Here is a 27804-nt window from a genome sequence, read left to right as displayed (position 1 = left end):
CAGGTTTATGTGTTAACCCAGCACTAAGACACTTGATTCAACAAATTAACTAATAACGGTCTTTAATCAAAACCTTGATAAGTAGAATCAGGCATGAATCAGGCAGCCACAACAAATAAGACTGGATCCCACTGGTCTAAGACAGAGCACTCTTGTGTGCATGTGCGTGTCGATGTGTGTGCATATTTTGTGTGATTGAGAGTAATTGCGTCAGTCCGTACCTGTGTGTATGAGAATGAGTGCGTGCGTGAGAGTAAGTGAATCAGTCCGTACCTGTGTGTATGAGAATGAGTGTGTGCGTGAGAGTAAGTGAATCAGTCCGTACCTGTGTGTATGAGAATGAGTGTGTGCGTGAGAGTAAGTGAATCACTCTGTACCTGTGTGCATGAGAATGGGTGTGCACATGAGAGTGAGTATGTCGGTGTACCTGTCTGTATGTGAACAGCTACGTGTTTGTGCATGCATTTAAATGCCCACTTACCTCCAGCGTTCCCCGCTTGGTGGGATTCAGCACCAGGAAGCGCTTGAGGAGGTTCTCACAGTCAGTGGACATGTAGAAAGGGATCCTGTATTTACCCCTCAGCACCCGCTCACGCAGTTCCTGCAGGGAGCAGCACAGAGTGGAACCAGACATATACGCTCAGTTAAAAGAGGTAAGGGTATAGCATACACAGGACATACACACCGCCACTGACAGAAAGACACATATACACACAAGCTCACACACAGAGACAAGGGCTACTTGCAAAGCACCTTGTAAAATGCATACTATATGCACACACTGATAGACAAAAAGAAACAGAAATGGAAGCACATACACAAACAGACAGACACACAATCACATACAAGACACACATGCACCACAAACTAGGGCTGTTACCTTTTTTGCTTGTTAATCAAACTTGTGCAAATCTCAGAAATTTTTTTTTATTTCAATTAAGTGATTGAGGGTTTCAAACTTGTAATCACAAGGCAAAATAAAGCCCAGGAGTGCCCTGCACTTCAATATCAAAGAGACCAAAAAACAACAAGCCATGTTATTGTTTTGTCTGGAGGGTGAACTGTTAGGTAGCCTAAATATAAAGTTCATTTGTGGGTCATGGAAGCCGGTAGGCTACACATCCAAAATGAATTGTAATTGTAACTCCACCGCACCTCAGGAGTGCCACTGGGAAATATAACTGGTTCTATGCCATTGGAGACAAAATAATAACAAGTAATAAAGTTGCTGGCAACGCAAGCACGTAGCAGCAGCCCTGCTAACCCTCCTAAGTCTGACACCTTTCTCCCCACCGAAGGGGATTGGTCAGTTCATTTTAGTTTAAGCAAGCCATGCCATTGTTGTGAATTAAAGATTGCCTTGTGAGTTGCAATTTTTTCTTTTGTTTGAGCAACATTTGATCAACAGTTGATTGAGTCATTTGATTGCTGTAAATGGCATCAATGGCATTGTAATGATGTTCCACGGTTTTATTTTAATTTCAAGACATTTAATTTCAAGTTGTCATTATTTCTTTGTTATAGCATAGCACATTTAAGCTAATCAGCTACAGGTTTAATGGACAATTAAAACCATAATAATTCTACATTGAGGCAATGTTTTATGAACGTTTTGAGGATTTGAACAAATTCAGATTAATTTATCTTATTAATTAGACTTGTTGAAAGTCAATTTTTATAAGAAGTGACAGCCCTAGCACACGCACGTACGCACACAAGCACACAGGGGCGGGGGCAGGCACGGACCTTGAGGTTCTGTCCGTCGAAGGGCAGGGAGCCGCTGACCAGCGTGTAGAGGATGACGCCCAGGCTCCACACGTCCACCTCGGGCCCGTTGTACTTCTTCCCCTGGAAGAGCTCCGGGGCGGCATAGGGGGGGCTCCCGCAGAACGTGTCCAGCTTGCTGCCCAGCGTGAACTCGTTGCTGAACCCAAAGTCGGCGATCTTGATGTTCATGTCCGCGTCCAGGAGAAGGTTCTCCGCCTGACAGGAAGCCAGAGAGTCAGGCCCCAGAACGTGGAGATACTTCCCAACCACTTAACAGGGCGCAAACCCGATGACATCTCTACACTCTGTCTCTTGTCATAAACAACATGATAACTAATTAAATAATAAATAAGGTGTATGGAAAAATGAAAATAAAACTATGCCTACGGCATATGCTGTTGAAGATGTTTCCTCATTATTTGGCAAACAAAACATGTAAATTCATGTGATGGCAGTGGGTTCATCATGTGCAAATTGGGGCGGGGGGGGGGGGGGGGGGAGGGGGTTGAAGCAATGGCCTGTGGGTAAACGCCATTGGCAGTGCACCCGGAGTAAAAACCAGTAAAAGGATAAAAGTAGCGTAAGTTTTAAAACTTGCCATCCCTTACCTAAGCCTGCTCAGCCACAGCCACTGTATCGAACCATTGTTTCATAAATCCTAACTATGTGGGAATGGATACATTCATTTCCCCAATGGAATCAAAGGAAGATATTTACATATAACACAGTAATGACAGCTTAACCTTCATGAAGTTTTCTGGGAAAAATAGATATTCTGTGAAAATTCATTGTAGGGATGAGTTAGAATATTTGAATATTCTTTAGTCCATTACAAGATTTACTTATTAGGTTTCCAAAACAGTTCTATGTAATTTTTATTGGGCACAACAAATTACTTTTAATGTTGACAGCTCTCAAAGAATATTATCCTCCATCTGTCATTCTTGTCATAATCTGCTCAAATGGTATCACTGGTGTAATTCAGAATTCCATTTAGCTTTGTAAGTCTACTCAGTTTGGCTCAATTATAACTGTAGCATAACTATACTGTAATAATGGTAATAATAAGTTTTATGTTATTTAGAATTAAAAACCAAGATAAGCATGCATTTAGTAAGGATGTTGTTTTGATACAGACTGGAAAAAAATGTACTTGGACTGGGAATCAAATATTGAAATACTTATTGTTAAAAACCATCAATTATAAAAAGCTAATTTTGTCTTTTCATGCCCTTCCCTAATTCATTGAAACTTCGATTTCAGTTCTGCTTTCGTTCCTGTCCATTTGTATCCATTTTTACTTGATGAGCCAATTCCAATCCCTGTTATGTGCATTAATAACCAGTAATAACCATACTGTAATAACTGGTACGAAAAAGTATATTAGTGAGTAACACTGCAGTGACACACAGCTTTATTCAGTTCCCAGACGCCTATGGGAGATGGTGCAAGATGGAGAGGCAAAACTCTGCTTTCCTTACCTTTAGGTCTCTGTGCACTATGTGCTTTTGGTGACAGTACTGCACTGCAGACACAATCTGAAACAAAATGGAGGGAGTTGAAACATAAGGGGTGGGAGCAGTTTCATCACAGAAGTTAAATTTATACAAGGGTTGGAGCAATGTATACGGAATTTATTTGAGAGACCCCTGTGTTTTACAGGAGTCCACCCTGCTTATAATAGCAATGGTCAGTATCACTTGTGGATGGTCCAGGGGGCTGTGGAAAATGGGATCCAGGGTGTTTGATTTGACATTTTGCCACAGCTCCATCATATATGTAGGTCCACTGGATAACGACATCACAATGCAGATGCCCTTCTATGTACCAGTGTTTAAATATTCACTGAACTATAGTTTAGAGTGGCCGCTGGATTAAGGTGTCAGAGGCCAACCATTTTATGGAGAGTTGGGGGTACTTGGCTACATGGGTGGTCAGTGGTGCTAGAGTTACAGAACAGGGACATCCTGTTGCCAGTTTAGCGCAGTCCTTGCCCCCTCTTCCCGACCCAGAACCGTGGCAAACGGCTCCACGTGGTTCAGCTACAGTACCTGTCTAAATTTAGCCCTGGCCTCCTTTTCCTTCATCCGTCCGTGGGCCACGAGGTAGTCGAAGACCTCCCCTGTACAGACGCAGAGACACCGTGATAAACATTGGGAAATGGCAACAAAGTACAGTCATTTTCTCACATGAAAGGAAGAAAAATCCCCCCTTTTAAGGGAGGAGGTCTCACTGTCCAGCATATGATTACGTGCCAGAGCCTCAGGGACCGTGAGCAGCAGGCTGCGCGACTAAAACTGTTTCTTTAACATTTTTTGATGGAATATTCAATTGCTAAAATTATATTTAAAAAAATAAGTTACGCACAACCAGCTCTAGTTGTAACTGTTGACCTTCATTTTAAGTAGCGTTCACCTTTGGCAATGTGGGGTCAACCCAATGAAGCATATTTGAGTTTGAATTCAAGGGAAAGCATCACATCACCACAGAGGAGGCTGGAACCAGAGGGACTGCTGGGAGGATGTTCACACAACATGAGGCCAATGAACCCGCGATGAACTGCCAATCTGAACCATAGCAAGTCACCATGGAGACCATAATTTGGTTCGTATAAGCTAGCGACTGATGGCAAATGGTACCCTCGCCCATTATGGAGCTCATTCAGCTTCAGTCTCCCATTAAAGAGTAAGACGGCCCTGTTTCCCAAATCCAAACTCCAGGCGATGTGTACAACACAGTATGCAGTTGGAATAAGCCAATATTTCTTTTTCAAACATTCACATGCCAAAACTTCCCAGTGCTTTGACCCTTAAAAACCTAATATCTACACCTTGATATGGCTCCTTTATAAACCTAAATCCAAATCTCTCAGGAGAGAAGGCCGCCAGCTCTCTGCCCCACCCGTCTAGTGATGACGCATCGCTGTATCGAGGGCGGCAAGAGGGTCTAGATTGCATCCGGCTACCAGTGTCCCTCCCCTTGGAATCCTTTGAGGCGGGGAATCCTCAGAGGGGGTGTGGTCTAAGGTCCGCATAATGAATCACCCGGAGACGCTACCCCTCAAAAGCGACTGCCAGTTAAATAGAGCACCAGAAAGAATGCCATGCCTGCCCTCTCCCCCGGTTGCCATGGTAACGACAGCGTCATGAATGGACGCCCAGACTTTCCTGTCCTTGCTGAAATATGACCTTTCCTGCTGCAAAGGTAAAACTGAACTGAATAGAAACAGGTCGTCTGCTTTGATAGACTTTTCACCTTCTAGTGGAACAATGCGGTTACTGCCTTCACAGCTGAGGGTGCTGATCATTCAACTGCTGAGCAAATGAGGGACACAAATTTTCCTCACAGTCACAATTAAAGTCACCCCTCTCTGGTCCTGCCATACACCCTGACACACTCTCCACACACATGAAATGTTACGTTTCAGTGGACTCACCACCGCTGGCGTACTCCATCACCAGGTAAAGAGTCTTCTCAGTCTCGATGACTTCAAACAGCTTTACTGAGGGGGACAGGGGGGAAGGTGGGGTGAGGTACATACGTAGAGTACAAAAAAAATCTCTGCACTCTTTTCATGTAGATTATCACAGATAAGCAGAAAATTTAAATGTGAGAATACTGTTGAGGGTACTCAACCTTTTTTCCAATTGTAGTTATTGTTATAGTACTAACTGTACTATAATTTTGTGTGACTTTAAATCAATTATGAACTCATTCGGAATGTCAAATAGAATTTGTGGGCTGGGCTCATTGTTGGATGGAGCTAGGTGGGCACAGGGAGACAGCGGCAGAGTTCTCCCCATGGTCGCAGGCGTTCACCAACGTCTAGGTATGGTGCGAGGTCCCTTCCCATGCGCAACAGCAAGTTTTGTGTGAACCAGTCTAAAAAAACACTACTTACCAATATTTGGATGGTTTAAAATCTTCATTATTCGGACTTCCCTGAAAAGCTGAGAGAAACAGAGGGAAAAAGGGAGGGAGGGGGACAGAGGGGGGGAGAGAGAGAGAGAGAGAGAGAGAGAGAGAGAGAGAGAGATGTTAAGGAATGCGCAGAAATGACACTGTTGACTAACTCAACTGAGACACAGGCATGGAGAGTAATGTCTAATGAAAATCTATCCTGGAAAACAGGTGCATTCATGCAATGGGACAGACCACAGATGCTATAGACTAACTGGATGGTCAATATTCTCAACCATGAAAAAACTCCCGGTAATGATGTAGAGTGGACAAAAAGAGTGAAAGGGTAGATCATCTGGTTACCATAAATAATCTTTGGGACAATGTTGAGACAAGACACGGCTCATCTTTGTACACTTTATGAGGGAAGGAGGTGCTAGTATCAGCATGACCAGTGGAGGGCACCATCTGGTCATGAGGTCCAAAACATTCCCAACCCCTTCGCTCCTTCTGCACTTGCCTTTAACAGCAGTCGCATGCTACCCAGTGACAGCTGGTAAAGAAACCAGGTCATAAACCGGCTGGTTGTGGGTTTGAATCCCAGATGGCGGCGCAGAATAACCCTCAACGGAGCAATTAATCAGACCGCCTTCACTTACAGTGCAGTGACATAAATGGAAAATTCAGTAAAGTGTAATTTGCCCTGCATAAGGCATTTCTGTACATAAATATAAGAACGTAGTGCTGCATTCACTTTGCTGGGGGGTGGTGTTGCTGAGCAACGACAATAGACCGAAGAGTGCAGGGGGTGTAAATCAGCTTCTGTAATGCATCAAGGAGCACTCGCAGGTTTCCAATATCCCTGAATGCACATTCGCTGGTTATTTATTTGGTGTTCTTCCTGGTAATGTGCACCATATCCGATGAATGGCATGGTATTAAAGAGCTTTGCCAGCAGTGCAGCATTTAAAATAACTGCCTCAGTGCGAGGCCACAGCCAGACTGATGGCAGCAGTCCTCTTCTCTTTATCAATGTTTGGTCTGCCTGTCATTTTTAATAGGAATTATAATAGAGATTGGCTGGGGGAAGCTATGCAGTGGTGCCATTTTGGGCCTTTTCCTTTGTTAGAAGCCAATGGAAGAGTCATCAGGATTATCTCCACACTCACAACTGCATGCACACACATACAGAGCCAAGCTCTCCCAAAACACACCAGTAGCCCACCAAGCCATAAACACACTCATCCAACCAAATATACCCGCCCCTACGCACACAACACATGCACCAACCTGTGCCAAATACCTACTCATCCATATGTCCACACACATACACATACACACACACACACAATCACGGCAGACCAGGTCATAAGTTGGTCAGCATCCCTTCCTCCCATCTGAACGTGACTGGACCACGGTTCAGATGCCTTCAGTGGCGCAGACGGCGAAAAGCAGCATTCTACACGTCCTGCTTCAGGCCTATTATGCATTTACTGCTGCCTTACTCCAGAGGGCGCTACCAACAAATCTGGTGATGCTACTTTACAATTTCCTGTCTGACTTCACAGGTTGTGCTCACTTGCAAATGTGACCAATTAGCTCTGAGCCTCCCACAGGCCTATGAATCCAAGGGGGTTAAAACAAGCCATGAAACAGGCAGCTCCACCTCAAAGTGCCCTACAGCACTGCTTCTTATAGCTTATGTATATGCTTCTTATGCTTATGCTTCTAATAATAAAGTCTCATTGTAAAGCCCCTGGTTTGCACATTATCAGTTTGCGCGACTCATCTGACAAGGATTGATGGCCACCCAAATCTAATCGGGGAGGTCGGGAGGTTGGTGGCATCTTTCAGGAGGGGCCGGTTTGGTTCCCCTCTGATGAGACCAGGGAACCAGGGGTCCTCGGTGAGTCTGCGCCCTGTTCCACTACCCGCAAGGTGGACTCCGCCTTCTGAACAAGCCAGCGAACACAGCGGGCCTATATTTAACCGCGAAAACACACCGCCTGTGACTTTGAACATGAAAAGCGGTAATACAATCTACCAGTCAACAACCCGCCACCCCCGCCCCCGCCCTCGCCCACCTCGCCAGTCGTCCGAGGAGACCTTCCTGTTCTAAATTTTCCTTTAACCAAACAAGGGGCGTGGCTCAGCCTCAGGAGGGAGTGGCGCAGTGACAGACAGCTGTCGCCCCGGACGCCCAACCCCCAAAGCCGGCAGCGGCAGTAACGGGCAGAACTGCAGCTCCAGTAGGCCCAGCCCACTGGGCACTACTGGAGCTCCGGTCCAGCAGGGTTCAGCACCGTTCCTCCAAAGCTGACAGTTTGAGCTCCCTCTACGTCTGGAGGGCCGCAGGTCCTGCTGATTTTTGGGGTGCTCTCGGCACAGGTATTTCATTCAAGTTGTTGACTGGCTAAGGAATCCACACACCTTGTTCTCAAGGCCTTAATCGGCAGCTGACTGAAAGTAAAACCACAAAAACCCACACACTGCGGCCCCCCTGGGGGATTCAGTTTGACACCCCATGCACTACGCGATACCCGTGATCGCATTACTCACAGCTGCTAAAAGCTGGAAAGTTACAAATATTTAGCCTGACCAAGTGTGACTGAATGGAGCAGATTTCAGTTTGCCCACAGCTCCACTGTCTCACTTCCTCTCAGGTCCTCCACAAATCAACAGAGTCAGGAGGTGTGAGGAGCCACTCCCAGTACAGTATGGAGTGTGTCCCGGGAAATCTGAGCCCCCCGGTTGGAAGCTTTGGCGGGACGGGTATCACAGTAATTACCACAAAGCTTCAGAGAATTCCACTCACACACCATTCTGAAGATGGCGGGCGCCATTAGTGTGTGTGTGTGTGCGTGTGCCAGTAAGACAGGTACCACTGAACAGTACCAAACAGTGCGGAAGCCGTTAAGCTTGAATACACGCTGGCAACTCTTTCCACCGTCTTCCATAGCCAACAAAATGGAGGATTGGGGGTTCCAAACCTTGAATGGACTTACACTGCCACTAGATTTATTGCAGATGCATAACAATGATGACTGGGCAGCAAGAGAACTGGCTGGTGAACCAGACCGAAACGACTCCTCGGTTCTAAAAAGAAAGCCTGGCATCAATGCTACCGTGTTTGGACCCTGGTTGGATGGACCAGAACGGAACGACCTGCACTGTCGGGCCGAAGGGCAGCCGAAACGGACGTGGTCAGTCGGACTCCCGGCTGACGAATGTCCCGGGGCAGAGATATCACCCATCCGCATTTCTCTGTGGAGGCGATGATCAATCATAGCGGAGCATTGTGTCAACTGCCCATGAAGAGCTGGAGACCAATTACCCCGGGGCAAAATCGACCACTACAGCAACAACACTGGACCGGTTTAAAAGCTACGAGGGAAAGCAGCACGGTTTGCATTGGGAGTCCATTTTGTGCCACAGTGCATTTTCAGTAACATTGCTATTGGCGAGGGCACACGCAGTTTGAATCTAAAAGCACATTTGCAGGCCCCAAGCAAACCATGATCTGTACTGTATCACGCACCCAAATAAACAGGTAATGGAATGGATGTCCCATACTAGGGGTGTAATGATACGTATATCCGGATCAATGCATCGATTCAAAGGGCAACGATCCGATCCAATCGATACAACATATAAAAAAATGGATCTGTATCATTATGAATCATAGCAAAAAAAATTTTTTAATGTCCATAAACTTATGGTGTTTTGCACTGCCAACATCCTTGTTTGTGTTTCCAACTCAACCTCATCACCACTCATCATGCACGGTGCCGTTTTTTCCTTCTGTAAAACGTGATGTCAAATTTTTATACTTTCAACTTCATTTGCATGTATGTGTGCGTTGTAACAGGATTGCACTAGCTGGATCTTATATATTCATCGATTCCTACTATATCTAATAGTTTTGGATTGTATCGTTGCTAAATTTGTGATGTTCTCAAATACTGTTGCCTCAAAAATCAGTCTCTTATTGTGGTCAGGTTTGAGGTCTACACCCCTACCCCATACTGTCAATGAGCGGCATGCAAAAAGGTCTGTGTATCACTGCAATTACACCTTAGCATACCTCCAGGATGACGCTGGACAATTCTTCGGCAAAACTGAAGGGGTGGCTGAGGGACATGTCCTGCACACAGGACATTTAAGCTATCCCACAGAGCCCGAAATGAAGCTAAACTGAATGAAGCCAGATGCTGAAGAGCATTCTCTCCTGGCCTTACCTCCTGCAGGGGCACTGAGTTATCATACAGCAACAGTTACAATCAAATACATTTCACAGAACATAAATGCATACAAGTGCTTCAAACAGCTCGTATTCCAATGTGTCCCTCAAATCAAGAAAGGAGCCACAAGTGACGTTGCTAAACATCAACGGCATGTTTCTCTCTTCAATGCTGAACACTCTTTGCAGCTAGCAGTCGATATCAAGACAAGATCAGGTCAAAACCTAGTGCATGGCTGGACTGGCCGACCAATGGTGTGACGTCATAACTCGGCCGACCAATGGTGTAACTTCATCACTCACTCAGTTACTCAGTCAGTCACAGACATTCGCGTTTGTAGGGCTGGCCCCGCTGTTACAGTAGAGCTAAAAATAATTTTAAAAACACAGCCCTACTATAGCACTAAAAAACAGCACAAGTGCTGGTCTGCTTTGCTCCTCCTGCTGCGATGGTTTATGGTTCATTTGCATGCTTCTATGACGCATTGCATGTGTGCATCGTGTCAAGTCAGTGCGTTTGTGGAGTTTGCTTGGCAATTGCGATTATTTGCAATTTCAGCAGTGTTTGCATGCAGACTCTCCTTCTGATGACACAGCAGATGTCAAAATCAAGTGGTCTGGTAAAAGAACAGCTTTCTGGTTTCAGATTCCACATCAAAGCAATTGAATCCTCTCACACTGCGCACTGTAAAAAATACGCACCCCATGTAAAAAATTAAATTAAATTAAATAATTATGAGTTTTAAAGGCACTTTCCATATTTTAACATGCATTTTAATAAACATGGCTGGCTTCAAGAGAATGTTTAGTTCAAATAGACAGCACCAATAAAACTGTTTTTGAAAACCGCTGCACTACTTAGGCCTAACAGGCATACTAAAACATTTCACAATGAAACTCAATGTGCTTCGCAATGGCATATTATGAGCCCAAAGTTGCTGCCTACTGTCAAACTTTTTTTTACTCCAGAATTTGTGGTTTTGTTTCAAAATTGTTTGAACAGTAAAACACAACAGGCTCTGTGGCATCCATTAGAGCAAGCACTTTTGTCCAGTCACGTTCTTACAAAATCAAAATTTTAAAAAAAGAGATGAAAATTTTGAAAATGAAAGAGATACACAGCCACTCAGACAGGAAACCACACTGTGTGTGCGTGCGTGTGTGTGTGTGTGTGCTGATCATACCCTTATCACATGACCATGAAGACAATTATTAGTACTAACAAGGGACAGCATGTCTACAGTCCCAAGGAATCAGCATGCAACTCTTAACTTGCTACCGTGGACATCCAATGGTCAGGCGTATTACAATGAATACCTATAATTTCACTGCAGCCACCAGTAGTTTTAAACATCCAGTGAATCATGAGGTGCTATCACACAGCAACAGCAGCACAGGATTGGAGCCCGTAACCTTTCTGTGGGAAACCCACATCCCCACCCTGCTGTCCCATAGAGCGTGTGTGTGTGACTCATGAATTGTCGCCTTTGTTGCCTCCAAATATTCTTGCCACAAGCTATATGAACACGTTTAAACCAATGCTACTTGTTACTGCACTGCCTTCTAAACCATTAACAACATTTCAGCCTAAAAGCAGACAGCGAGGCTTTGCAATACTGAGCCATTCAATGAATTTGCTGAAATTTTATGATTCTTATAAAACTTAAAGCCAGAAATCTACACAACATAATGTCTCCTCTTTGGATATCCGAACTAGATTTCTTAATTATTTTCCCTGCACACACACACGCACACACACTGAATTAAATACTGTTATTACCCCCACAGCCTACAATGGGACTACTAAGATGACCTAGTTGGCCACCGGCCCATTTTCCTTTAAAGGCTTTTTTTGTTTTCCATGGGTACTTCCTCTTTAATAGAGTTCCTTGTTGTGAGTCCCTCCATTCTTCAGAGCTGTGACACAGTAATGAACTACACTGCGCACTGCGTTCCGATGCCCCAGAAGGGCGAAGCCGTCCGGCACAATTTACGAAGTGAATTTAATCGCAGGAATCTCAATGCCTGCTGTTCCTTTTGTTCGGGATTCTTATGCATGAGTCAGAATGCCACGGAATGCTGTACGGTTGTCATGACGCCAGCCTGACTCTTCTGGCCACCAAGTCTACTGGTGAAAAAGGAAGGTGGATTCCAGGGAACTTTTTTGGTCCTCATTGCTTGGTTATGAGAGTAAACAAAAACACCACTAGAAACTGGAAGAAACAGAAGAAGAAACAAGGACTTTCCAGGGTAATTTTTCAAAGGTACTCTTTGTAAACGAATTATATAATTGGCAAAGTAAGTTAAGACTTAAAAAAAAAGACACATACACACACACAAGCACGCATGAACACACAAATCTACACCATTCAGCAGTACTGACACTAAAGCAAGACCTAGGAGTAGGCTTGAGAAACGGCAGCGGAAAAGGAAATGAGAACAACAAGCCGCTGCAGCTGCGCCGACTGAGGGTGACGGGTGAGAATTCCAGCCACTTCCTGCGCAAAAAACGGTCTGGTTCTGCGCGGATCTCAGCCCGGTACATACAGTGCTGAAGAGGGGGGAAGGTTCTCGTGATCTCACATGCATCGAGCACCTAAAAGGAGCCTTGGGCTTCACCCTCTGACCTGAGATCAGTGGAGCGCTGACTTCCTCCAGCGGCAGTGGAAGGAGTGGAAGGCAGCGGTTGGCGGTTTGCGTGCTGCCTCCGTTCCCACGCAGCTTTAACCACGTGAGCACGCGTGCTCAGGGGCTGCAGACAGTACAGACTCGGACAACGCGGACACAGCACAGGCACGATAACTCTCGTAGCTGAGGGGTTGCGTGGTGACAGCGGCAACCGCTACGTTTGGCTCAGTTCTTCTCGACCGAAATCTAGGCGACTGTTAAGGAACAACGTGCCTCAAGTACAAGTAACGTGTCTTAAAACTATCAAATGGTCCCACAGCTGCAAAAAAAAAAAAAATATATATATATTTTTTTTTTTTTAATTGGGTATAATAGAGATGTAAGAAATACAGATTGATGAGCAATAGCACAGCACAAACCCGCTGAAAATCACAAAAGGTGAGAAAAGGACGGAAAAAGAGCCGTGTAAGAGCCAACAGCTGTCTCCAGGCGACGCAAAGTGGGTCAGCGGCTGCGGGGAGCCTTTGAAGGGCCTGTGGCCCAGATAGCAGGGACCGGCTGCCCGCCGCAGGGCCGTCTGAGCACATTAGGGCCGGGCCCGGACAATAAGAGAATTTGAGGAATACATAGAAATCGGGACTAAATGATCAATAAATTTCCACATTTTTATTATTTTAATTGAAAATGTATTTGGCAGTATTCAAACATGTCTAGGTTACGAATCCTGTAGTTTCCGTTTGTGTCATTGAGGCATTGAAACTAGAATAAAACACATGAAACTAGAATAAATATCCTGAAAATAATAGCTATTCAGTTAAAGTATTCAGTTAATTCATGTTTCATTAGCATTTAGAGTTGCATGGTGGTGCGAGGCCAAGCCACACAATTTTAACTAGCTCATCAACGATCACTCAACGTTCACCTCACAGAACGTTTCTGTATTTTTAAATGCGGCGAAAACTACCGCTATGAAAAACTGTTATTTGAACAAACTGACATAACTTGTTACTGACACAAGGAGAAACCAGTCTCTTTATGACTTGCTATTATTTGTTCAATCAAACACAAACACAAACAACAGCATGACATGACAACAGCTTTCTGACATTGTCACTTTTCTAAAAACAAACACAAATAAAGTCACTGTCATAATAAGCATGAATAAGCATCTTTGTTTGTGTTCAGAAAGAGACTTCACAATGTCATCGATAGTTATCCATAAATTGATAAGCAGTCCCAGCCCTAGAGCACACCCCGGCTCAAGACAAACAAATAGCCTACATGATTCCTCTAATTTTCCAGAACGAATGGCGTCGCTGACGGTGGCCTCTCACCCATTCACAGTGGACCCGCCCTCCCCCCGCCATTCACTGCGACTCGAGTCGACAGTTGTCAGTGAGGACTTCCAACAGTTCTGGAGAAGCCAGGGGGATTCAATATGCCCACCCAGGTATTTTCCTGTTCCTGGAGATCTACTCTCCTGTAGGTTTTCACTCCAACTCTAACAAAGCACAGCACATTCACCAGCTAGAGATCTCAATGAGCTGCTAATTATTAAGAGTCAGGCACGCCTAATTAGGGGTGAAATTAAAAGCTCTCCAGGAATAGGGCAATGCCAACCTGACTTGCAGGAATCTATTTTAAGGCAGAGTAGGTATTAATTCCACAGTTCAAGGTCAATTCAATCAATTCAGGAAGTGGCCGGAAATGCAATTCATGTTGTGAAAAATGGCCATAATGATCTCCAAGGATTTTATAATCAAATAACACAATCTCTACCTCAAACTATCCAAACACTTTGGAAGGGGTTACTTTTTTCAGTATTCGGCCATGACAAGTGTGGTTCTTGCCTAAATGGACCAAAGGCACTGTAAAAGAAAAATAAACACGTAATGGAGAAAATTGGTAGCTAAATGTTACTGACAAAGTGACATAACTGCTAGGCTGAGTGTTCTTTACATTATTGGCAGATGCAGCAATTGTATTGACCGTCACACAGTCTGGGCCAGGTCCAGGCGCAGTGTGACTGACAGTGACACAGACTGTCCTGAACTGTCCACAAAATACTAAAATACTGCACATAATATGACCCGAGCACTACGCCTCAAGACCAGGACGTGAAGTTCAAAAACGAAGCCTGGTCTCGGCCCTTCGTATGCAACCGTAACCTCAGGGAGCAAGGAAGTACGGATGACAGAAGGAACGCACTGAGCTGACCATCTGGTTACTATAGAGACTCTGTGGCGAGCGGCTCCGTTTGGCTGGGAGGGCCGGCACGGACGCGCCCCTGTCCGCGCGGCTCCTCGCTGGCGTGCGTTTCCGGCCCGACTCCGCCGATGCGAGGCGGAGGCTCAGGCGCTCCAAATCTCTTTTCATCGCCATGAGTCATCGGCGTACGTGAGCCAGCTGAGCTCCACTGTATTAGGGCCATGAGCGGCACGGGGCCGTCTGAGGCTGCACACCCATAAACCACTGGGGCTCTGTAACGAGCTGGATGAAGAGAGAGAGAGAGAGAGAGAGAGAGAGAGAGAGAGGGAGAGAGGGAGGGGGAGAGGGGGAGAGAGAGAGAGAGAGAGAGAGAGAGAGAGAGAGGGAGGGGGAGAGGGGGAGAGAGAGAGAGAGAGAGAGAGGGAGGGAGGGAGGGGGAGAGGGAGAGGGAGAGAGAGGGAGAGAGAGAGAGAGAGAGAGAGGGAGGGGGAGAGAAAGAGAGAGAGAGAGCTTGGGCAAGGCAAACGGGGAAGCAGAGAGGGGAAGGGAAAGAAAAAGAGATGAAGGGTAAGTGAGAAAAATGAAAAACGGATGAAGACGGGAAAGGGAGACAAAGAAGGAAGAGACAAGAGGAAGGGGGAGACTAAGGGAGGGACAGACAGAGAGAGAGAGAGAAAAACCTTACGATACCTAGTTTTTGCCATGACAACAAAGGTGATTTGAATTCACATTTGAATTTGAAAGAGAGCGAGAAACGAACGAGTCCCGCTCACTTCTCCCCTCGTCCCCACGGGTCACCCCTCCAGCTGCCAATGGCTGCAAAGAAAAACAAGCCAAGCCCATGGCTCGGAAACACTAACGGCAGCCAGGCTAATTGCGCCTGCAGGGTGGTGTGGTCAGGGACAAGACTGAGGGCCAGTGTGTTACTGTCCCCCTCTGCGCCGCTGGTGAGCGGCAGCGACACTGCGGACCGACCGATACCGCCATTTACAGGGAGCGGGACGGCCCCCGCCCACCCAGCCAGCCCGATCAGCCTGTCCGACGGGGCGGACCACCCGATTCAGAAGGGGAGGGAACAGGCACGGCCAGAAGAGGGGGGGCTCCTATTCTTATGTCTCCGGTTCTGCTATAATTAGCGGCAGCTGAAATCGGACTCCGGTAGCGGACTCCTTCGAAGCCGACGGTTTTGACAGCCTCCCCCCCGCGGCCCACAATGCACCGGGGCAGGTGGCAGGCAGTCGAAGCCGTCTCCGGTTTCGGGCGAGCCGTCGGTCGCACTGGGCAGCGGGGATATCGAGTGAGTGAGACGGGAGGACAGTGGCTCCAGGCCGCCAGCTTTACCTGAACCTGGTCGCTGGTAGTAATCAGAAGAGCAGACAGCGGGTCTCCTGTCTGGCTCTACCGAGTTCTTCAGTTTAAAGCCCTTGAATGTGCCCGCAATCCCATAGTTCTCAGAGCTCAGTTTCACGATACGCCACTAGAAATATGTGCTTGTTGTTTCCCGAGAGACAGGGTAAAAGCATACACACAAACACAAAACACACACAGATCCACAAAGGTGCGCTCACACACACACACACACACACACACACAAAATAAGGTCCTATCTTCAAAAACCGCCACAAAACAACCAAACCACCACAGGTATATTACCGTTAACAGCTTTTCAAATGTTTAGGGTTTAACGTCTTGGAACAATAAAGCTCACAGGGCTAACTTTCAGCTCTTCCTAGGATGATTTCCCCAACAGGGACTGCAAAGCTGTGGAATCCACAATGCTCATCTGCACTACCTTTATTGTAAATCTGTAACATACTGTCCATTAAATCAGTCTCCCCCTTTTGCACACTGACCCTGACCCCCACTGCCCTCACACTTTGGGGAGAATGAGCAGCAGCACCTGCTCCCACGGCTGCACCCACACCCACAGCTGTCCCAGCGTGTCACCCGAACGCTGGTCTCCTGGCAACACCCTGCCGCCACAACAAGGGCTCCCGCCGTTTTACACCTGCTGCGTGGTGCACGGAACAGCAGCGCTATTATTATTAGCGTAGCTTCAGTTACACACAGTGTATACCAACGAACAGAACAGCAGCGCTATTATTATTAGCGTAGCTTCAGTTACACAAAGTGTATACCAACGAACAGACTAGCAGTACGCTGTCAGGGATCTAAAAGCACAAGCCTCTGGCCCAGTTCTATGATCAACACATCACTCTGGCATCCTATGGCAATAACTGAACCCAGCCAACGAACATACACTCCACTGCAACCCAGTTTTCAAACATATATTTCACTGCAATAACTGAGCCCAGCTTACAAATACACTCCACTGCAATAACTGAACCCAGCTTACAAACATACACTCCATTGCAATAACTGAACCCAGCTTGCAAACATACACTGCACTGCAATAACTAAACTCAGCTTGCAAACATACACCTCACAGAAATAACCAAATGGCAGGCAATGGAACCAAAAGCCTCAAAGCATCCTGACGAAGCGAGACTAAGTGATGTTGCACGGATTCTAGACCTCTCGACTGAGGCTGATCATGTGACTTCCCGCCATCGCCAGACGACGCAAGCATAACTGTGGAGAGAGAAAGAAAAAGAGAACCAACATGTGTCCACAAAGAGGGGGCAGGGGCCTACCTTCTGAAGACTAGTAGGATTCAGCTGCGTCTTGTCAATGATTTTTATTGCCACCTGCAAGAGATGAGAAGCAGTATAGTTAATACAGCCCTTCCCACAGCTCAAAACTGACGGGAAAGGAACAAAAAAAAAAAGCATTCTCAATGCCACACAACATTTTCCTTGAAGAATCATGGTGGAATCACAGTTGTGTGAAATAATACCTCCTACAGTTATGTCCACACTTCTCAGCCACGTGTCAGATCTGAAATCAACTTGCGACAACCATATGGCAAACAAAGAATCACCCACTCTCAACAATTACGGGTGGTGCCTGAAACTTTAATTCAGTTAAAAATATGGTTTTTGAAAATAAATATTTTTTACAAGACCATGGTGTGAGCAGCCCTGTGAGTGTCACACACACTCCAAGTCGGCACACCCTGACGCAACAGCACCTGGGTCCGAACGAAGCGCACTCAACCGAACGACCGCACAGCGGCACCAACGACGCTCTCTCCGGCGCACGACTGCAGGAGCCCGCCGGACGAGCCGAGCCAAAAACACTCGCCTGACCGCCCCCCCTCACCCCCTCACCTCTCTGCCCGTCAGGATGTGTCGCGCCAGCTTGACCTTGGCGAAATTTCCCTTGCCGATGGTCTTGAGCAGCCGGTAGTTCCCGACGTGCGGCTGCTCGTCGGAGCAGGAGGCGATGGAGTTCCGGCAGCCGGCGCCCGAGCGGCCCTGTCGGGCCGTGACCTCCGGGCGGCCATCGCTCGGCGAGGTGTGCTGCGGCGGAAAGAGGCGGGGAGAAAACCGCACACGCGTCATTCAAGACCAGCCCCAAATTCCTACCCCTTCCTCAAGTTGGAAAACTCTCAAATCTACCATCATAGATGAAGACAGCTGAACATTACATTACATTGCAGGCATTTAGCAGACGCTCTTATCCAGAGCGACGTACACAGCTTTTACATAGCATTTTACATTGTATCCATTTATACAGCTGGATATATACTGAAGCAATTCCGATTAAGTACCTTGCTCAAGGGTACAACGGCAGTGTCCTTACCCGGGAATCGAACCTGCGACCTTTCGGTTACAAGCCCAGTTCCTTACCCACTGTGCTACACTCCGTCCTACAAAAAGCCTAAACAAAAGAACAATAGGAGAACACCTCACCGCACTGCAATATTAAGACCAAACCAGGTTGTGCTTAGCACAAGCACACTAAATGAATAAATGAATGCAAAGCTGAGCAAAACCATTTTGATTGGTTCATGCCATTCATCAAAAAGGATAATGGCTCATTAAGCTCAAGTTTCCCATGCTTACAAAAAAAATACAGGTCTTATTTTATCTTTGATTCTCTTACTTAAAATCTGACTTTTAGTGTTGTCGGCAAGATGTTCAAAATGTACATTTCCATAATTTCTTCTCTGACATTCCTTCCCTTTTTCACAACTTGCACTCCACATCAGTAAACAGGGCCTGTGTCTAAGCCGCCCTAATAGACTTTTGCTACATGTGTGAATTCAATGTGTGAAGATTGTGACAGTGCACAATCCATCTGAGTAATACCATGCACAGACTGAGGGATGACCCACACACTTTCCTTTCAGTTCAACGCATAATCTCAGCAAAATTACTTCCACAAACTGGGGGGGTTTTTGCATGTGTTTTTAATTTCATTTAATTTTTTATCAACCAAAGGACGTCCTGAGATTCTACTCCTGTTTCTCCTGGTAAAAGTACTTTTTTTTTTTTTTTTCCTTTTGGTCAAGCACAGGTGTACATTTTGAAGAAAAAATTATTCTGATGTGAACTGGGGGAGATCGGTTTCTCTTCCTGTAACACCAACTGCTGACAGAATCCCTGAAAAGGCACACATTCCAGAAATGACCATGAAGGTCTTAAAGATAACAAAGCAGTCGATACATTCCCATTCCATTACAGTATTTGCAGGAAACATACTACTGTACCAAGAGGACCTCAACCTATTTGTGGCTTCCAATCAGTACGCTAACATGCTTCTAGTAAGACCTGGTATGGTCGTGTTCATGATTAACATCCACAAGGTGTCATATTAACATTACAAATTAAATAATTATTTAAAATGTTGATTTGGAGAGGAAAACAGGTCCCTACATGTTACCTCAAAATGTCACATGATCAAAGGGCCCCTTCCCCCTTCTTCAGATGAGCAAAATCAAAATCATGTGTGATAAGGTTCCCCTGTAAACACCCATAACCAGCTGGGTCTGAGTCCTCCGGCTTGTGAACCAACAGGAGAGGACAGCATTTCAATCTGCCCAAGGGTGTACGATGTGAGACCACCGAAAATGGGCCAGGAGGAGCGGCAGAGCGAACAGCCAGGGCACTGATGGAATATCGATCCCTGGTGCAGCAAAGAGCGCATGAGCCCTACAGGCTATGACGCATGTCTGATCGGCCATGTGGTGCTCCAGTCCGTACCACCCAAAACCCTGAACCCCTGAAAGTGTGAATCAAACCACCCAAAAACCCTGAACCCCTGAAACAGTGTGAACCAAACCACCCAAAAACCCTGAACTCCTGAAACAGTCTAATCCACACCACCCAAAAGCCTGAACCCCTGCAACTGTGTGATCTGTACCACCCAAAAACCCTGAAACTGTGTGAGCCATACCACCCACAAACCCAGAACCCCTGAAACAGTGTGAGCCATACTACTGAAAAGCCTGAACCACTGAAACAATGCGAACCATACCACCCAAAAGCCTGAACCCCTGAAACTGTGTGATCCATACCACCCAAAGGCCTGAACCCCTGCAAATGCGTGATCCGTACCATCCAAAAAACTTAAACCCCTGAAACAGTCTAATTCATACCACCCAAAAACCCTGAATACCCTGCAACACTTTGAAGCATACCACGCAAAACCCTGAACCCCTGCAACTGCGTGATCTGTATCACCCAAAAAAACCTGAACCCCTGCAGCAACAGTAAGCCAATTGCAGGGCAGAACAGCTCATGCAAGGCTCTAAAATGTTTTTCTAACAGTGTGGTAATGTTGTCAAGTTGGTATTTTGCATAAAGTGCTGTCAGGAAAACAACATTGACTGTGGAACTGAATGTTTAAGGACTGAACTTAAAACACTGTCTGTTAGTTCTAAAATGGCCTTCATAATGCTTTTGAGCAACAAAACTCAGACTGAACACTGCAATGTTAGATCATCTTTCATGCCCATGAGTTACTGGACTTATGGAACGGAAATAACTTGTACAGAAAACATACGATATTATATCACGTCCCTGAGTCCACTGTTGTAACTGATCTTAGTCAAAAACGTACAAATATATCAAATGCTACGTGAATATATTAGTACACTTGCTATCAGACCTTGCCCTACTCACTGAAAACTTCCTTGTTATTTTGTTTTAACCCAGCAATAATGTATGGCACAAGAGGTAGAGCAGGATACTAACAGGAACAACAAAATGCTGTCTGTAGTCTGTCACCCCATAAAAGCACAAGGTTAGCTTAAAATATAGCTATGGGTACATTTAAATATAGACTCCCCCCTAACGATCCCCATTATTAACCACCTCATAAATTTCCCAGAAACAGTTATTGTCGAAAAGGCGTCAATAGTTCTTCAGCTCCTAAACTGAGCTCAAAAAAGAAATCCATACTACCACTATTTTCAACCAAAGTTTTCTCAACCATGTTGAGTTGAGGCATATGCTCTCTGCCTCAGTATCCAAGAATACATGCATAGGTTATGGGAAAACATGTAATAACTAGTTATATCATAGCAAAAGCCAATGTCACGATAAGCATTTTATAACACTGGCTGCTGCTGTAGTCTAGTTGAATCCTGGCTTAGAAAAATATTATTTCAGACATAAAATAGTATAAGCAGTAACTTACTATGGTGATATTATGCCTCCTAACCCAGCTGGATCCTTTCATGTTTGCATTGGCGACTTGACTGACATCGAACCAGACTACCTTCTGGTTTTTGTGCGGGTTGTCCATTGATCCGCTTACTCTCAGAGATGCTCAGGAAAGCGTGAAATCATCCTGTCATCTACTATAACATTCATACGGGTGGTCGCCACAATAACTCTTATTAGAATCACCAGGAATGGCACTTGAAACAAACACTTCCCATTGTTCCAGGCACACTCTAGAGACAGGTAAGCCAACTCCTAAGTCTGCGAGTCAAATATACTGAAACGTCAATGCTGTGTTACTCTCTACATAAAACTGCCTGTTCATTTTTTTTTTCTGTGCGCGTCTGAACAATAACGTTCTTTACAATTAGGCAAGTTCAGTTGACTTCGTGTCATCTGTTAACTATCAGTCGTATTTCCAGTACGAGGTGAGTAAACAAAGTCGGAGTATTACAAAATTCTACTGGTAAGTAACAACGCGATTTTAACCACTTTAAAACATAAACAGAATACGTCACATTCCAGGCGCTGGTGTGTGGGGTGGGGCTTTTCAGCTTGGGGAGAGACTATCATTCGGTCATTCAGTGGTCGTTCAAAAAGTATACTGCATGAATGATCTTTCAAAAGGTGCGAGAAACTGGCTCGTCAACCTACCACGTACTACACACGTGGCTACACTGTTAAGATTGCGCCGGTCGTTTCTTAAGGTTATGCGCATTATGATAAACTGTGTTCCATCACCATATAAATTATGAGACTGAAAAGAAAGGTTATTTGTGATTTGGTCGACTGCGTTCTTTTGCAACAGAGGCTGTCGCTGTTTGTGGAAGTAGCATGAGACAACGACAGCTTACCAGCCATCTGCAAGACCCATTTTAAGCGATTTCCTTGTTCTAGCCAGCGGTAAGCACTGCCTATCTCGTGAGAGTCTGTCAACGGTAGTAGGTCAAGATGTATGATAACCCCGATAGTGCGCCCGAAGTTTCAGCAACAAATGCGCTATGCGTCACTGTCTCGCTGGTTAGCTAGCCGGCTGGCTAGCTAGCTAACGTCGTTGAGAATATTCTTTACAATTGGGAACTGTTTTTTTTGCATCTGAATCAAATTCACAAGTAGATTTGTTTACAAGACTTAACAAGCCAACTTAGACAGCCAATGTTACATCTACTTGCTAGTAACGTCCGCTAGCTAACGGCAAAATGACAATCCACATCACATGAAAAGTTAGTCAAAAGGATTAGCTAACTAGCTACCTATTCTAGGTAAATAAGGCAATCTGCGGAAACCATATATAATAGTGTAGCCTAAACATGGTTGACAACTCGTATGTACACGTTATCTCTATTAATATTACAGCGTACATAGCCACTGAAAAACACAATGCATAGCTAATAACTTTACACCATTAATAGATCTAGATAATGCTTAAGTTGGCTACTACTTACATTTTCAGTGTCACGCTCATTGACTGTAGGTAGTGGTGTTCGAGTTGACATTTTTCACCAGCGTCGCTAACTAACAGCCAAGTTAGCTAGGTTCTCTGGAGTGGTTTTGGTCGTATATTATTTTGCAGCACCGTCCTTAGTCGTAGGGGAGAGATGATGTTCCCTGCTCGCTGAAGACCATGGATTCGATGAATACTCTCAACAACAATCCACAGTGAAGTTGAAGCAAGGCTAGCTAGACTAGCTAACTTCGCCAGCTAATTTAATAAAATAACTACCCACATTATTCCTCAGAATATCCCACAAACCCGCGGAACAGATTTCTAAAAAGACAATTCTTTTCTATCAAAGTTAACCGAAAACACAACATAGCCCTGTGTTTTGGTTAACGTCACGATGTTTCCCGGCTTCAAAAGCACAAGCCCTAAGCTAAGTTATAGTGAACTGATTAGCTACAAGAATTGAACTGATCAAACACTTGCTGGTCCGTTTGCTACAAGGCCCTAGACAACTGCACAGCTTTCAGACGAGGAAAAAGGGAAGGGGAGGGGAGGGGAGGGGGTCATGTTTAACCGGTCCCTCAGATTGCGCCGCTGGTTTGTCTGCGTGGCCTCCAGTTTGAATATATCTCCCGCTGTACGCCGCCCCGTTTTCAAGGGCGATGGTACTCCAGAAGCCAGCTGGTGGTACAACTTCACATCTCCAAAGTAATGTTTTTGCTTGCTTGACTGGTGGATCCAAGATGGCTGCCCGCTTGCTGAAATGTACCAAGCAGCCAAACCCTAGTCGGGTGGAGGAAGTGAGGAAAGCGTCAGAATTCAGTGCTCATTGGTGCTACAGGCGAAACAGTGGTGTTTGTTGTTGCTAGGGTGATTGCAGGAGATGCTGCCTACATACTGAAAACATTTGATAGTCTGTATCATCTACATTTTACCAAATGGCATTCTACGAAGTCCTACCCATCCCGTCATGTACGCTTAGTTGAGGAATGTCATGAAGTAGGCTAATAGTGGATTTTTTAAATTAGTTTTTTTTTTTTTTTTCTGAGGTTTGTTTTATGTTCACTTTCCAACTCTCTTTCCTCTTCTCGTTAATTATGAATGATGCCGTAACTGCAGCCTTTACCTGTGCTGGATAAATTAGCCTGAGAACCAGCTGTTGTCCCACTGCATGCTATGCTGTTAACCTTAGTGACGCTACCTGACAAAAACTGCATTTACTGTGAAGCATATACTCTGATAAAGTATAGGAATTGCAAAATGCACTTTTGCTAACAACTACGCCTGTTCTGCTGGATCAGTAGGTTTAGCTCTGTTGTGAGCAAGATATTTGTATTGCTCTTGGGGTGTGGTGAGTGATACTTTTGCCCAGAATAGTGATGGAAAATGGATGTGAAAAGTGCCCTAAGGTGGGGACTTCAGGCCTAACAGCTAAAGATTAAATTGAGGGGGGCCCACAGGAGCTCCTGTACTCTTTTGTCAGGGCTCTGGCAAATGCAGGTCTGGAAGTTCAGTAGTTGAATAGATTTTGAATGTGAAATTCCAGGTTTTATTCCCCTCCTTCAAAGTTACTATTTACCATTGTTAGCTAGCAGCCCCTGGTTTGGAGGAGGTTAGATCATTACACAATAGCCAGCTCCCTCAAATGGGCAATAGTTTTTCCTGTGCACTTTACTGCTGGCCCAAGGATCAGAGGTGGCCCCATTTACCAGCTGTGTGTAAGGTTTATCTTTTGCCCGTTTATAAATACATTGTACAGAACTAAAGTCCGTATTCACTGACTGACCCTAATTGGAGAGTGAAGAAACAAACCTTGTCACAGATCCTTGTGTTTATTTATTTATTGTTACTATTGTCTGAATTTGTTGATATCGTAAACCCCTGCCACTGTTTTGCCAGGTCCTTCTTACTCAAGAGATTTTAGTTTCAATAAGAACTAATTAGTTATATAAAGACTAAATATAAAATGAACTGATCTTGATCCAATCAAACAAAGGTTTACTGAGAAAGGCCTACTGCTCACCGATTGGGTAAGTGAATTTCACACAGATTTAGATTAAGGTCATTGTGTATATATTATTTTGGTTTAGAAAACAGTTGTCAGGAGATGTGTAGTAGCTTAAAGTTTAGCCGGTGGACTGGTAAATAAAAGAGACAAAGCTGGGAACACAGTCAGCCTGTCGCCACACCCATGTTGGGCAAGGCCCTGAAACAAATATTAAAAAGCCTGTGTTGAGCACTTTTACAGAGAATGTAATTTGTGCAAGCTTGAATCAGCCACTTAACACTGAGGCAAGTTTTATCCAATCAAATGTTTAGAGGAAATTAAGTTGACATAAACAAGCATTATCTGCACTTCAGCACTAACTCATGTTAATTTTTCTCTCTGGAAAAATTACCCATTAACAACCAGGGGAGAATGTTAAAAGCTACAGTTGGAATGGCCAACACTGGTCTCAGAAAGCCAAAGAGTCTGCTGATTTTTGTCTGTGCCTTAAAATCAGCTATTTTAACCTAAAATCTATGTGAGGTAACTGTGTGATAAACTTCAGCTTCAGTAAATCAGTTAAATGCTCAGAAATAAGGAGAACCAGTCGACACTTGGCAATTGGTCATTTTCAGTTTTGTGCTCCAGGGTAACCCAAAACACAGGAGTGACTAAATAAATGTTCTTTCCTGTGGTGAACCTCCTTGGAGTATTGCTTTGCCAAGCCAAGCAATATATCAGCTACAGATCAGCGTTTGTGAAAGTGACAACTGAATTCAGTAAAATCTTTGAAACAGTCGAAAAATCCACAATGGCTGTTTTTACTGGGGTGTAGACTCTTCGGTGGTTAATAGGTTTGCTAGCTGCCAACTTTTTGTTTTGTGCAGCACCCTTTTCCAGGATGTACATCTCTTTCATCTTCTTGTTTCGGTACATATTCAGATATGTAGCAGAGTGCCTTTTTGGGGAAATATTTAAATCTTTTTGAGCCATGATCAATGGCTCCTCTGTATACTCCATAATGTTTAAGACTTTTACAGTCTGGGTATATTGGATATATTACTGGGTATACTGGGTATATTTTTATACTGCACTTGAGGGAAGCATTGCCCTGGCACAGAGAATATTTGCAAGAATTTGTAGAATTGTATTGTAGAGTACATAGCGAATGATGTCTGGTGGTTAAGGGTCTGTTACATTGCCACTCCGGTAAGGTGTGAAATGCATGTGTAAAATGTGGTCTGTGAAAAACCCACTCAAAAAAAAAATGAATTGAATAACACTGGTGCATGTTTGCTGTCTGCCTGCAAAGAGGGGTTGACACTCAGGGAGAACCCACACTATGGTGAGAGATGTAAAAAAAAAAATGCACTGCATTTTCCCACAACAACAATCTGACACCTAATTCAGATAGGACATATAATAACAGCAAAAAATAAACAGACAAACGTTTTCCGAGACAAAAGTTTTTCTATTCACCTACCAACACAGCATTATTATTTAGTCACATGGGGGCCATTAGTTTATCTCCCTTTTTTTTACTGCATGTAGTCTAGTCAATCTGTGCGTCAAATAATTATCCCGATTGCAACCACACCCCAATTCATTAATTTAGCTGTCAGCTGTTTGTATGCTGTCAGTTATTTTGATTGGTTGTTTCGTTTTGATGTGATGCAAAGCAGAGTGTGGTACATAGTTCAGTCGGAGCGGTCCTGCTGATGGAATTGCCCCACCAATTATTACATGCTTGTTCAAGAATGCATATCTTTTTGGATTTTCCACTTTTTCCAGTGGAACATTTAGCCTAGTTTATGAATAGTATATCTGTTATATCTTGACTAACACCCAGTTTTTGCCCCCATTGACAGACAATTCCCCTTTGGTTTTGACCTCAGAACTTAATTGATGTTTGCTTATGTCTTTTTAATTGTCAGTCTATTGTCATATTTTCATGATTTATTGTTAAATGTCAAGTTGGAAAAGAAGTTATAAGTTAAATCCATCTGTGTGCAGAGTATCCGGTGGACACTGTTGCACATGTTCTCTCAAAGGCATGTTTTTCCTAGTGTGAGCATTTGACATTCCATCACATTCACTTTCCTTCCATTCACTCTGTCCATATTAGGGCAACTAATAGTCGCTGAACAGCGCCATTTATGTGTCTACAGGGACCCCTGGAGGATAACAATTGAAATACAAGTTTAAATTCCTGTAGGTCATATGACAGGGACAAATTGGTTGCCCAAAACACAAAAAGAGACATGCATGGTTTATGCATGCCATCAGAAATACATACACACAACTGAGGTCAAATATTCTAACAAAATTGTGGATTAGGAGGACTGTGGATTTTGAGACACATTTGGGAACGTTCAATGAACATAATGTACTGACATAAAAAGAACAGTGTTTATCTCTCTGGTCTGCATCACATGCTTGCACCCATTTGCAGCAAGACAGAGGATAGCATCATCAGCACCTACCTGTCCAGGGCTGGAATTCAATCAATATTTGTCCTGAACTTTCAACAATTAAAAGGATTTTTTTCACAAACACAGTTTGCCAAGTTTAGCAATCATGACAACTAACTCACCAAACTGAATTTGTGAGAGAAAAAATGAATCCTTGTTTTAATTGTGTTTCAGAATTAAGGACAAATATCACCTGAATCCAGGCCCAGTTTTTCAAGATTGAGGAAAAGCACCTGCGCTAGACAAAGCCTGTGTTCAGAGTCCTGTGTTGACTTTACCTGTGATGAGTGAGGCCAATATCAGAAGCAGCCTGGTTTCAGCTCAGCTGAAAAACAAAGCGTATTTTCTTGCTCAGCAGAAGCTGTTTCAGTGCTGCTGTTTTGGATCTGGTATTTTTTTAATGTGGGGAAGGGTGGGTGGGGGGGAGGGGGGGCGACCAGAATCTTCTGCACTGCACTTCCGGTGTAGCCAACACTCCATCAAAGCTTCCATTCATGTAGAAAAGGGGATAGGAGGCAGGAGGGAGAGAACGATGAACAGCCTCCTTGCTAAATTGCCTGGAAGTCTACCAAATAAGGTTCCATTTG

The 27804-nt window shown here is 44.6% G+C and overlaps 1 protein-coding gene across 5 annotated transcripts in view; it reads right to left on the bottom strand.

Moving 5' to 3' along the window:
• LOC118229886 (MAP/microtubule affinity-regulating kinase 3-like) overlaps positions 1-23581 on the bottom strand; it is a 35455-nt gene extending 11874 nt beyond the window's left edge. For 2 of the 5 annotated variants that reach the window (XM_035422380.1, XM_035422379.1), the window contains exons 1-9: positions 22761-23578; positions 17974-18165; positions 17398-17451; positions 5669-5717; positions 5204-5269; positions 3819-3889; positions 3249-3305; positions 1747-1983; positions 482-601 (exon numbers count right to left, since the gene is read on the bottom strand). In XM_035422380.1, the coding sequence (XP_035278271.1) occupies positions 482-601; positions 1747-1983; positions 3249-3305; positions 3819-3889; positions 5204-5269; positions 5669-5717; positions 17398-17451; positions 17974-18165; positions 22761-22811 (897 nt within the window). In that variant the 5' untranslated portion in view covers positions 22812-23578. Of the gene's footprint in view, positions 1-481; positions 602-1746; positions 1984-3248; positions 3306-3818; positions 3890-5203; positions 5270-5668; positions 5718-17397; positions 17452-17973; positions 18166-22760 lie in introns of all 5 variants that reach the window. The other 3 variants (XM_035422382.1, XM_035422378.1, XM_035422381.1) reach the window with 3 other exon arrangements.
• Positions 23582-27804: the final 4223 nt, after the last annotated feature.

The sequence above is a fragment of the Anguilla anguilla genome, chromosome 6, assembly GCF_013347855.1.
Source record: "Anguilla anguilla isolate fAngAng1 chromosome 6, fAngAng1.pri, whole genome shotgun sequence".
NCBI classification, from domain to species: domain Eukaryota; kingdom Metazoa; phylum Chordata; class Actinopteri; order Anguilliformes; family Anguillidae; genus Anguilla; species Anguilla anguilla.
This window is presented reverse-complemented; position numbering and strand designations above follow the sequence as displayed.